Genomic DNA, 12330 nt, shown 5'->3' with positions numbered 1-12330 from the left:
TAAAAGTGTTTGACAGTGTTTCTTTAGCTCAGCTTGTAGTAAATATTTAACTGGATGTTTGCCTTCTGCCCGTCCTACTACATTTCCTGGCTGTATTAAAGAGATTAGTTGACTTTGTCAAACACTGATATCAACACAGTGACAGCGGCAATAAAAAAGCTGACAAGGATTCAATTATTTATGTAAGCACGGTAAAAAGGGTTAACTCTGGTGATTTCACATCTGGTGATTCACAGTGACACTGATCACTGCTATCATTTCCAGACACTGATTCTGACATCATACACATGAATAAACAGTGAAAACATCCCTGACAGCTGGTGCATTAAAGTGCAGACAACTGACATTGTTATAAACTCAGCGTCCCATACAGGTGGCTCCTCAGACTCTCCAGTGAGTCACACAGCATGGCTGGAAACAGTTCTCAATGCTTTGAAACTGACTGAGACTGAGGCACAATAGCATAACATGGACTGTTTATAAGAAGTTTACTCCTCCTCAGGTCATTAAACTCTCCCAAATTCCCCAGAGTTTTATGGAGAACATGAGCTTTACTGCAAAAGAAAAACTATCCATATCACAGTGATACCAAATAAGACCTCTTTGTTGCTCACCGCCTGGTTTCAAAGAATGTTTTATTATCTAAGATGATTAACTGAGGCTGTCTAATGTGTGTACATTCACCTTTGTGCCGCCCTGTCTGTACATTTATCTAAGTTGATATCATCCTAAAAAGTAATAACTTACATATTTTACTCGTCGCACTTTGAATCCAAGGTACACTAACATTGTAGATACACATATGATTATGTTGTTCTTTAGTGGAAAGCTGTTGTTTTTGATCACAGTAGTGATTGCAAAAAAATCCCCAGTAACAAGGTGGAACATAAGCACTGAGTCACTGGATTATCTGACATTATCTGATGTTTTGAGTGAAAGTTAGGACACACCTGATTTTTTTTTTTCTGTTTTACACCTCGTATAACCAGCAGGTTTATGACACAGAGACAGACAGATAAAACAACACACACTGCACACACACACACACACTTAAGCTGACTCATTACATAAAATAGCCTATGGGGCGTGGACACACCTGCATTTGTTGCTAGGGAGTGTTATAAGCTAGTTTGAGAGATAACAAACAGCATACTGAGACGGTACAACGGTCGACTGGTTTCTGTTGACACACTGCCAACCACATATTCAATAACCACCGAAATGAAAAGCATGGTCTACATGATGAATATGTGGACAGGATGCAGATAAAATAGATCCGGTCATTTGTTTGTTTGTTTGTTTGTTGTGCTTTATTTTTGGACAAATAGTTTTCCTATTATTTGTTGTGAACCCCAAACCTGAGTACAAGGGCAAATACATTTATATTTTACAAACACAATGACTTTATTATTAGCTAATCATAATAAAATGAAAACACACAAGATTGCGATGCAAAAGCTGCAGTGATAAAACCGTAGTGCTGTTTCTCCATTCTACCAGCAGGGGTCATCAGTGTGTAATAAAACACAACAAGGCACTGCAGGTCCTGCAGAGAGTCCCTTGCTCATCCTTGTGTGGGGCCGTTCAGTAATAGTAATCTGTATAATCTGAGAGCCATATGTTAATAATGAATGTCATGTAACATCTAAGCCAGAATCACACTAAAGGTTAATTCCAATGTAATCTGCCCATGTAGCTTCTCTATTCAATACAGGCTATACAGCACTAAAAAGAAATAAAAGAGGTTTCATCAAACAACAAATTAGAGAAACTGATGAAGATTAGACTTGCATGATTAAACTCCCCTTGTAAATACAAGTAAACATGTACTACACATTATGGCCAGCAGGGAGAAGCATTGCTAAACGCACTCAGTAGAGTAGAAAAAAGCAGAAGTCACGTGGTCTGATAAATAGGCTATAGGTTATAGGTTTCTTATTATACTGCTTAATTAATCCACCTACTGCTTTCATTATTTCCATTATGTACAGTATATATCAGTGTTACACCACAAAAATATGAAAATATAATTTAAAACATTAAAACAAACAAATAAATAAACAAACACAAAAATGGCAAATGGGTGAAAATGATGAAATATTCTGAAACCTTTCCCCCTACTTTAAAAAAATACAAAAAATATGATTACTATAAGAACCATACTATATAAAAACATAATATAATATATATATATATATATAATGTATGTATATAATGTAATATAATACATTTTTTTATTATGTGGTTACATGACATAAAAACAATTTCTTGCCATTTATGGGCATGTGTGAAGAAGAAACACACCCTGTGTGGTGGCATTGGGTCTTTATTTATTATTTTTCTTTATTAATATAGTTTCAGTGTTTGGACTCATTTTGAATCTCATTTTCTTTGAAAGTGTTTACAGGTGGCCATGTTAGGGGCAGAGCCAGCCGCACGCAGTTTTTTTTATGGGCAGGTGTGTTTCGGCCTACCTGTGGCTCCCTCAGGAAGCACATCCGAGGGCTGTGCCGCCACAGCCGACAGACACACACACGCAGCAATGAGTCGGACCACGGAAAAGAAATCATGAAGTAGTTCCCCATATCTTCGCCTAAATCGCTGCAATCCGCCTTTGTTCGGGGGGTTGTGTATGCAGTCAGCTTTTGGAGGTGGCAGACGGAGGGAAGTGCTTCCTGATAATAAGGAGGTGCGTCTTATTTCCATTCCAGTGATTGACTGCGCACGGCTTTCAACGCCGGAGCCCGGGGCATTGACGCATTGTGGAGTCGACAGGGGGTAGCACTGCAACCCCGGCTTCGCTATACATCGGAGGCATCTATCGGCGAGACCGCGATGGCCGTGGTGCAGCTTGATACAGGGGACCATCAACCGGAGAACGGCTTCGTGTCCCCCGAAACCACGACGCAGGGGCTGCTGACACGCATCGACGGATGTGTTCTGCCGTTTCTCGGGGGATTTGGGAAATACCAGAAACAGCTGATCGTGCTGACATGGATTCCGGCGTTATTTATTGGATTCAGTCAGTACTCTGATAATGTCCTTCTCGCCCAGCCAAACAACACATGTATCCAGCCTTTGGCAAATCTCACTAACCGGAGTGCGGGTCATGCCTCATTATCAGACAGTCCACAAAACATCAGCGCACGACCGGCATCTTTATATGCCAGTGGAAATTACAGCAGCGGCAGCAGCAGACACATCAGCGGCAGCGGCAGCCAGAATGACAGTTCCCAGTGTCATTGCAATGAGTGGACGTTCGAGCTGCACACAGGACTTGTGGAGAACGTGGTCACTAAGGTAAGCTATCCATCTTGGGGATGGGGATCCTTTTCGTGATGTCATGCATCTAACTTTAAACATATTAGGATAGATTTGCATACACTCATTATAAAATCACCTTAAAAGCAAAAGCAAAACACTCTTATTAAAATCTTGTTCACACGGTGTTAACAGCTCTCAGATAGTGCCTGTGGTCATGCCTCCATTATTGCACCAGTACCCTGTGGGGATTTACAACAGCCACACATTGTTGGGACTAAAAGTAGTAGGATTCCATAGGTCACACACACACACACACACACACAGTGAGTCATTACACCAGCTGACACAAATGGGTGACCTGTGACAGAAAGGTGCCACCATTGGCACATCGCTGAGCTTAAATGCTGCAATCGCTGGTGGAATTTCCCTGGACATAATGGACAACCCCAGTCTTTGATTTGGAGCAAAGGTCATATGTGCATTCTCTAGAATAATGCAACCTAACCCCTGAGCAAACATCACCTGCCCTAACCAAACACCGGTGAGATATTACATTGTAGCTGCGGACACTTAAAATAGTTCGCTGTTTGTGTTTGAGTGCATTTACATCTTAATGTCAGTACAGGCAGTACAATATGTGCCTGAAGTAGTAGGACTGTGAGTTGGAGGAGGAGGATTCATATCTCATCACACCAATCAGCTCTTCTTCCATTGTGTGCGTGCTCTAATCAGGATATCAAGTTTTACTTGTGTGCGTAAGGGAAGAAAAAAAAAACATGATCCACTCAAGACTCGCTGAGCAAACTTAACATCAGTATCAGTGGAAGAATGTAACGTAATCATTAAATGCTTGCATATTCTTATCACAGAATCTGAAATAATCAATGCGACTATTACTTCACTCACACTTGCAGAGCAGAGTAAATCACGTTTTAATCTGCGGCAGGCTGACCTCTTCAGAGTGTGGCACACATGTCGTAATGACAAGGCTTATCACTTAGCCTCTCTATGCTTTATGGTAGGGGTGAGGGGGTGGGGGATTTGGGGGGGCACCCCTGTGATGCCAACAGTCCATCTGCTTATCACTGATGGAATAAATCAAATAAAATGCAGCCAGGAGCACAGGGACACTTTAATTCTTCATTTTATTTGCCATCCTTAAAGAGTAGAGTAATTTGGAGTTTAGTGACTGGGAGGCCTGTTCACTGTCTGAAAACTTGAACTGAATATGGAGTCATACATGAGGAACTTGATTGGGTGGATCCATATTAGTAACAACGAAAACATGTTGGCTCTCTCCTTGTTTAAAGGAAAGAAAAAAACCCACATGAAGGCATGGAAACATTGCTGCCTCTGTCCAGTCATGTTGGCATTTTAACTTGTAGATACTAACATTTGTGTTGCCTCTGCACACACTGAGAATGTCATGTTGACACTACCACCACCACGCAGTTGGTAAAAGTCTCTGGCAGTGCTCGTCTTTCCTTCCTGACCCATGCCGTTCACATTCTGACAAGGTCACCGTCGGCAGAAATTGAATCATGTGGCGCGCAGACCATTCCCGAAATGGAGCCAAAATTGAAGGAGAATCGACTCCTGCGCTCACCATTGACCTTGTCTCTCTTGACAACCTGTCCCTCAGTCTTCCAAGGCCTTCCCCTTTTTTTCATCACAGTGTAGAGGCTAGGATGTGACAGCAGGAAGTGATGACTTAGCATTTCTTACTGTGTTTGGATTACGCAGGCATAACTGCCTGGGCAATGACTGGGCTCAGCTGCCCGTGACACTCGATCTCTAAAAAGTGGAGCAGATTGCCAACACTGATGAAATGTGGTAGTGTCTATATCAGAATGTACCGACACATTTGAACCCCATACTACTCTGTTGCTGCTTTGCATCACATGTAAACATTTTCCCTGTGTTACAGAGGAAACATGCCTGCTCACTTTTTTTTCCTGTGACACAGAAAAGGTTGATGATGCAGGCAGCAGAAGTTGAGGTGGTGGTGAAGGATCCAAAGTGGTTAATGTGGAGACCCATCCTAATTGAGTCAAAGCTCTCCTCAGGGTCTTCCTTAATTGAACTGAGCCTTTGAAATGAGAATGTATCATTACTCAGAGACTTGCTGCAGCCTAGCCTACTCAGCTCCTATTTAGATGGATAGCAGCTGCATGCGCCGCCTGAAATAGTGGCCCGAGAACCTCTTCAGAGCACAGATTAACCTCTCTCACCACTGATGCCTTATGAATTTTCTTGTATGATAATCGGGCACCCTTGGGAGTTTGGGATTCAGCTGTTCGATGGCTTTTGGGACTGGAGCACAACTGTGACCAAACCATAAACTGTAGAGTGGTTTTGAAACTTATTGCGATGGCTTTAGGTTGTGTCAAGTGTTCCTGCAACCATGAGTGCGCGAGGGTCAGTTGATGTAAATATTGCTGTCAGTGGTTGAACATTTGGAAAGTTTCTGCACAAATTTGTTGTCATGCATATGTGTGTAAAGTCACCCCTCTGAAAACCAAAATAATGGCTGATGTTAAAAAAAGTAGTAGTACATAACTGTAAAAGAAAAATGAACATGTATGTATGTGCAGGGATCATAAACTAGGTTTCCACCTATCAGATATTGGGCTTCCCTGCTGGGATGATCTATTTACTTCATTTCTATGTTTAAAATTCTATTTACTTCATTTCTATGTTTAATATTCATGCCATGTCATGTACCAGCAGCACTAGTGGTAGGCATGACTCTCAATAAACACATAGAGCGACAACATGGAGCAGTTCAGAGTCAGCTGTGGGCAGATGTAAACACTTGATATGCCATACAAGTTCAATGGCTACTTACAATATCTGCAAAGGAAATGGTTGTGGACTGACACCAGGTATTGCCCAGTATGAAACCCTAAAATCAAACCGGACGTTGAGTGAGGAGGAGCGCATGTTTCATCGCAGACTATGCGATCTAGTAAGCCTATACGCTGTGACTATATGATAAGCTGATTTAACATGACATATGTACAGTTGTCACCAACAACAAAATTATCTATAGCGTGCCATGTTCCTGCTGTGAAGTCTGCTGGGAGTGGCTTGGGGCCAGACCAACTTAATGAACTGCAGTTCTTGGTCCTTCATGTGGACTTAATTTTCTAGCCTGTGGAGATTGCACTTGTTTGGAACATAGAATCACTCTTGTTTAGTCTTAAATTAGGTCAGAAATACTGAATATGCTCTTTAAGAGCTGTTTTTTCTTAAAGTGAACTGTACAAAATGTTCGGCTTCGGCAATGAAGACATTTAAGATGTTAGCTGAGGCGTCTGGGAAACATTTTCATCTATTTTTTTGTACATTTTATTGAAGGCACAGATGACGTTTTTGTAGTATTATTCTTAGAGCATATTGTATGAGAGTGATAAGGATGATATATTGTACAAGCACACTCTTGGGTACACCCAGCCCCAGTATCACAGTGCTAGAAGTTGCACACCCATAGATCTGAAAGATGATACTGAAGCTGAACACCCATGCAGGCCTCTCTGCTCTGTGTCCCTTCATACTGTTTACCCAGCTGGTTGGCTCCTTTCACTGATCCTGGATCTGTGTGGGACACTTTGAAACGGTCTCAGCTGTCCAGAGGCGACGACCCCGCTTCACATACCCAGTCAGCACACAATGACAGCCTCTCACAGCGTCAGCTGGGAGGAAAGACGCTTGTGTGACCAGAAGATAAAATTCTGCTGTGACTCTGTGTGTGTTTGACAAGAGTGTGTGCTGCAGGCTTGTTTCTGATAAGTGCTGTGTTGTAACACGAAGGGGTGAACATTGTGTCCTTCAACTTTGTTGTTTAGGATTGTGCGATGGAGTTGTTGGGTTGTCGATACATATATAGTCTCGTTGCTGACAGATACGTGTTGTTAGGATTGACTGTCAATAACCGGAGGCAATGAATAATAGATTGACAGACAAAGCTTTGCGGTTTCACCATCTGTCACTGTTGATCGGAGGAGAGCGTAACGGCCATCAGCCGACTTGTCAAACATGTAGAGTCTGGATAGTAGCATGACAGAGATTTGAAACATAGTCACACAGACATGAAAGCCTCTCTCAAGCTAGATATTTAACATCATGTAAGCAATTTCCTGTAAAGTGAAGGATATTTTTTAGTTTCACGCAGTGTGTTATCCTCTTTTACCCTCACCTTATGCTACCACCACTTTATAGGATTTCCACCCCTCAGTGAGGCGGTAGCACTAAAACTTGCACTTGGAGTCAGCAGACGGAGTCAGATAACCTCAGCGATGGTGTGTTGCTAGGCAGTAACTATGCAGCAGTCCCTCCATGTGTTTTCTGCCTTCTCTAGCCTTTAAGCATCCCTCTCTCTTAAGCTGGTCTCTGCTTAATTGTTTGCATTTCTCTGCATATGTTTGTTCGTTTTGTTGCTGCATTGTATAATCATTAGCTCTCCTTTCCTCCTTCTCGTTGCCTCTCCTTTTTGAAACCCCCACGCCCCCACCCACCCACCCACTCACTCACCCACCACTGTGTAGTTCAACGAGTGCAGAAATGTGCAGCTGTGGTTGAGAGTGTCTTCATCTGAACCTTGCTGGTGTGTAGACTGATCATTGGTGCTTAGTCATTTTGAGAGAGAGGTCAACAGACTCCCAGGGAATTCTTCTGCTGCTGCTCTCTGCCCTTTATTACTGTTCATTTTCGGTCAGCTAACAGATCCAAGTCTAAGCTGTCGATGCAGACTTCTATTCATTCTTCCCTAATGAGCAAGATAATAAATAGGAAAGGAGCAAGTGACAGAAATAATAGGGGGCACACAAGCGCAGATGCCCATAATTTGATTGTAAGCTCTGTCGGAGTGTTGGCCTGGAGAGAGACCTGATTGACAATACATGCAAATTAGGAGGTGTTTTTTATTAAATAAAACATGTTAATGATGTCAAGAACAGTTTGGTCACAGCACTTGCGAGACGTTGCCGTTTTGTCATTAGCATGTGACCTGGGAATGCTGACATTGGTCATCTGTTTTGCGGTCACCACCACCACATGTCTGTTCTGCATAGTCACCAAACTCACAGGCCCGAGAGTTTTATGGTGGCATTTGTGTCGATTTGTCACAGTCTCAGAGGAAGGCAGTCGTCCTGTGATTGCGCAACAGGAACATGTTTTCCTCTCTCTGTCTTTTTTCTCTGCTGACATCGATACTGAAACTGTGAATGAGTGGCATGTCTGGATCATGTGATGGCTGGGCGGCTGTGGGTAATCCTGGAGCGTTCCATTCTGAACAGGTCACCGTGGTAGAGGTTATGAGAGGTTAGAACCCCTTTTAGAGAATGTATAAACTACACTGTGTGTTTCCACGTGTTGTAGACAAAATACAAGACCTGTTACAGGGTTTTAATGAAGCAGAAAAAAAAGATCTTTCAACCTGACATACTCTATGCACCTGCTGGAACCACCACGCCCCTGTCTGCTTCTTTCAGCTCAGACAGCTGGGAGGCATATGCTGCCAGAAAAAAACCCCCAATATCCTCCTTCCTCTCTGAAAGCCGATCCCCTGGTTTTCCCTGAATCATCTTTTCTGCTAGCATCATTAATCAGTGATTTTTTTCCCCCTTCTTCTCCAGGTTCGTTCAAGCAATTCACATCCACATAAAAAATTCTAATACACCGCTGAGGCTTACACTTGAGTGTGAGGTCTGTTTGTCACGACTTGTTGCTGCTGGATAGGGTGTGCTTGGTGCATGCAAAGGCAGGCGTGGCATACACTGCGCTGTTTGCACTCTAGGAATACATCTGCTCTAGAGAATTTCAGCCACCAGGGGAAAATAAGGAGAGTTACCTGTATTATACCAACCTGACATCCTGTGGAGGAACAAAAAATAGATTTAAGCCTTTAGAAAACATTTGACATAAACCCTATAAATCATATAAATCATTCAATCCATGATGCTAGTCAAGATATAATAATATACCACCCTTAAAACGTATGATTTCAGCTCCTCATTAATAATCCTGTCTGTTTATTTGTCTCTACAGTGGAGTTTAGTGTGTGACTCAGCATGGAAAGTCCATATCGCAAAGTTCTCTCTGCTGGTGGGATCCATCTTTGGATACCTGGTGTTTGGAATACTGGCAGACTGGTAAGATTATGGCACACTCACTTGACACATACATAGAATTCAAATGTTATTTTTCCACCTTACATTTTCTCTCCCCCCCCCCCCCCCCCCTTCCTCTGTAGGTTTGGCCGTCACCCAGTCTTGATCATATCGGTGCTGTTCATGCTGGTATTTGGTCTAACGGTGGCGTTCTCTGTCAACGTCCCCATGTTCAGCACCTTGCGTTTCTTTGAGGGCTTCTGCCTGGCAGGGATCACCCTTTCCCTCTACGTCCTCAGTAAGTTTACCATATTGGCGTATTGACAAAAATTCTTGTGTTGTGCAGCCCTGTTATTGTGGGTAGGAGAATGCAAGGTCAGGTTCCCTCATCAATGTCCATCAGTGTTGTTGGGTAGAATAACTGTCTTTCTTACTGAACTCATCAAATGTGTTGACGCTATGATACAGTGTTATGGAGAAAAAAATAAATAATCTGTGGTCTTGATTTAATTTATTTGGTTGCACAAAAGAATGAATGAATGTGATTATTCTGTCGCATGTTATACTATCCAGAATGTCTCAGATGCTGCTGATAAACTTGGCTTCTTGCATGCGATTCTTTAGGTGGCATTCCAACCTTTAAAAGCTGTAGTGGTTTTGTGTTGTCAGGTTTGTAGAGTCTCCTCTGTGTTTATGTTGTTTACACAAAACAGCAACAAAGCATGCATGAATGAATGAAATGCAGAAACACCAGCCTCTTCCATGGAACATGTTTAAAAGAAGTACTGTGTCTTATCTGAGTGATTTAGTTTAGCTCTATGTCTGGGGCATGCTTATGTTCAAGCTAGGTATGTGTTGGGAACCTGTATATATTTTCATTGCTGTTTATTATTCTACTTATTTTGCCTTTTGTTAAAACATACCATAAATTTTTTTGCACTCACACACTCAACATAATTCTCATAATGATTAATATTTCAAAATTAATTTGGTCCATATCTTAATTATGCGTTGCCATTCTCACCAACAACCTGACATATCTAATCAAAAAGCAATTCCACTTTTAATTCTTGTCTCTAGCTGTGGGTAATGTTCAGCTAAAAGAAGAGTAATTGTGTTGCAGTGACCTCCTAACATTTATTAAACTGAATGCCTGCGTTGGGATAAATTCTTATTACCGAGTAACTGCCAGGCTGCTTACCCTTAAACTGAACTCCTTTGTTCCTCGTTTAAGCTCACCAACATGCGTCTTTACTTGGATTTTAATCCTTGTTAGTGCTAATCAATAATCTAGTAATGACAGAAGGGGTCGGGGACGGTGTGGTAGCTTGTCATTGCTGCAATTTTCCTTGTCACAGGAGGATGAGTCTGTACCGTGACTGTAATGTTTGTGGAGATGAATCCCCCCCACCCCCAGCCAATGTGACCTTCTCTGTGAACAGTAAAGGTTTTGATAATTACTCCGATGAAAACGCTGCGGTAGTTCCGATGAATGGAAGGGAAGGGACTTTTTGATAGCGTCCTTAAATTGGTGTTGCAGCAGATGACCATTCTGGCCTCAGCGATGAATCCTTAAAAGCTTTGGCCGCAGTAATTGACCAATGGGAGGGGAAGGGAGGGAGCAAGGATGAGATGATGAAGGAAGGGGCCCTCAGCGTCCTTGTCATTCTAATTTACTCCACTGTGTGTACCTTGAAAGGCACCCAAAATAGACAGACTGTTTAGTCGACTACCAGGACAAAGGAGAAAGAAAAAGGGGCGGAGTTAAACTCTATAGTGTGCTGTCTTATCAATTTTAAATGAACTGGACATCTGAAGCCTTTGTTTTCACATTAGACGTTCTAATAGTTCAGTAAATCGGGTACCAGTCTGAAGATTGGAAACCAATGAGAGTTGGTTTCCAACTAATTTTGCTTGTAGAAAAAGATCAGATCTTCAGCATGTTATCAGTCTGTTGTTTTATTCAGTTAGTGCATATTATGTCTGTTGTTTTGATCAGTATGGAACGCAGGTGTAGCTGTCATTGTTGACATTGTTCTCTGTCTCAGCGATGTCTGTCTAGTGCTTGCTCAAGCATGTCCATTCTCTTCCTTCATACAAACCGGGCTCGATGGTTCGTGTCAGCGGTGGATCATGAGAAGTGTCTCCTGATGTGAATGATGTCAGTGTCCTGCAATGTTAACTGGGTAGCAGTTTTAGCTGTACAATTAGCCATAGCATTAAAAATAAAAAATCCATAAAATCCATAAATACTACTGAAAAGGATAACTAAAATAAAATATTCTATAATATTCTATAATTCCATTTTTACTGTGTTTGATCTATATGCAGTCAAAGTATAAGATGGTTCAGCAGTGAGAATCTCACTGGTCTAATAGGAAGGAAACATTTAGCAGAGAAGCTATAATGTCATAAAAATAACATCCAAATAACTGTGAGTCAGAGTAAAGATCTTTGGTCTAATTCTCCCTCCTTATTTCTATCTTTCCTATTTTCACATTATTGCACTTCTCTCTTTTTTACTTTCACTGTCGTCCTTCAGTAACCTCTCTAACTCGTTTTCTGACTATACAACACAGTGATTGCAAAGTTAAATGTAGAGGTTACAAATCTCATGAAAAGTAAACGCGCCACCTCTGCAATCACATACCTGTGTGTGTGGTTGAACAATGGCTTAGAGGTCTAGAGTTTGGCAAGCTTCTCTAAAATATTAGGCTTCTATAGCTTTGTGGGAAAGTAACCCATAACCATAAGAAAGTAACCATAGTACTGACACCCAAATTTCATTTGAGGCCGGCATGACGCACCCGCACACCTGTAAAACTTGCTCGATGTGGATCCATTTTCATCAAGAACATTCAGTCATTCTTTGCTCCAGGCTGTTATTAGTATATATTCATTAAGTCTCAATTTGTCGTAACGGCGCTGGCTAGCACTGTAGCACACACTACACATT

At 41.9% G+C, this 12330-nt stretch overlaps 1 protein-coding gene across 1 annotated transcript in view; it reads left to right on the top strand.

Annotated features, from left to right (window-relative positions):
* The first annotated feature begins 2451 nt into the window (after nt 1-2451).
* Nucleotides 2452-12330, top strand: part of LOC114449413 (solute carrier family 22 member 23-like) — a 30334-nt gene continuing 20455 nt past the window's right edge. Inside the window, exons 1-3 of the mRNA XM_028427051.1 lie at nt 2452-3300; nt 9313-9416; nt 9518-9672. Coding sequence (XP_028282852.1) covers nt 2836-3300; nt 9313-9416; nt 9518-9672 — 724 coding nt within the window. The 5' untranslated portion in view covers nt 2452-2835. The remainder of the gene's footprint in view (nt 3301-9312; nt 9417-9517; nt 9673-12330) is intronic.

This window comes from Parambassis ranga, chromosome 17 (genome assembly GCF_900634625.1).
Source record: "Parambassis ranga chromosome 17, fParRan2.1, whole genome shotgun sequence".
Classification (NCBI taxonomy): Eukaryota; Metazoa; Chordata; class Actinopteri; family Ambassidae; genus Parambassis; species Parambassis ranga.
The sequence above is the reverse complement of the archived record's forward strand: the minus strand, read 5'-3'. Positions and strand labels throughout refer to the sequence as shown.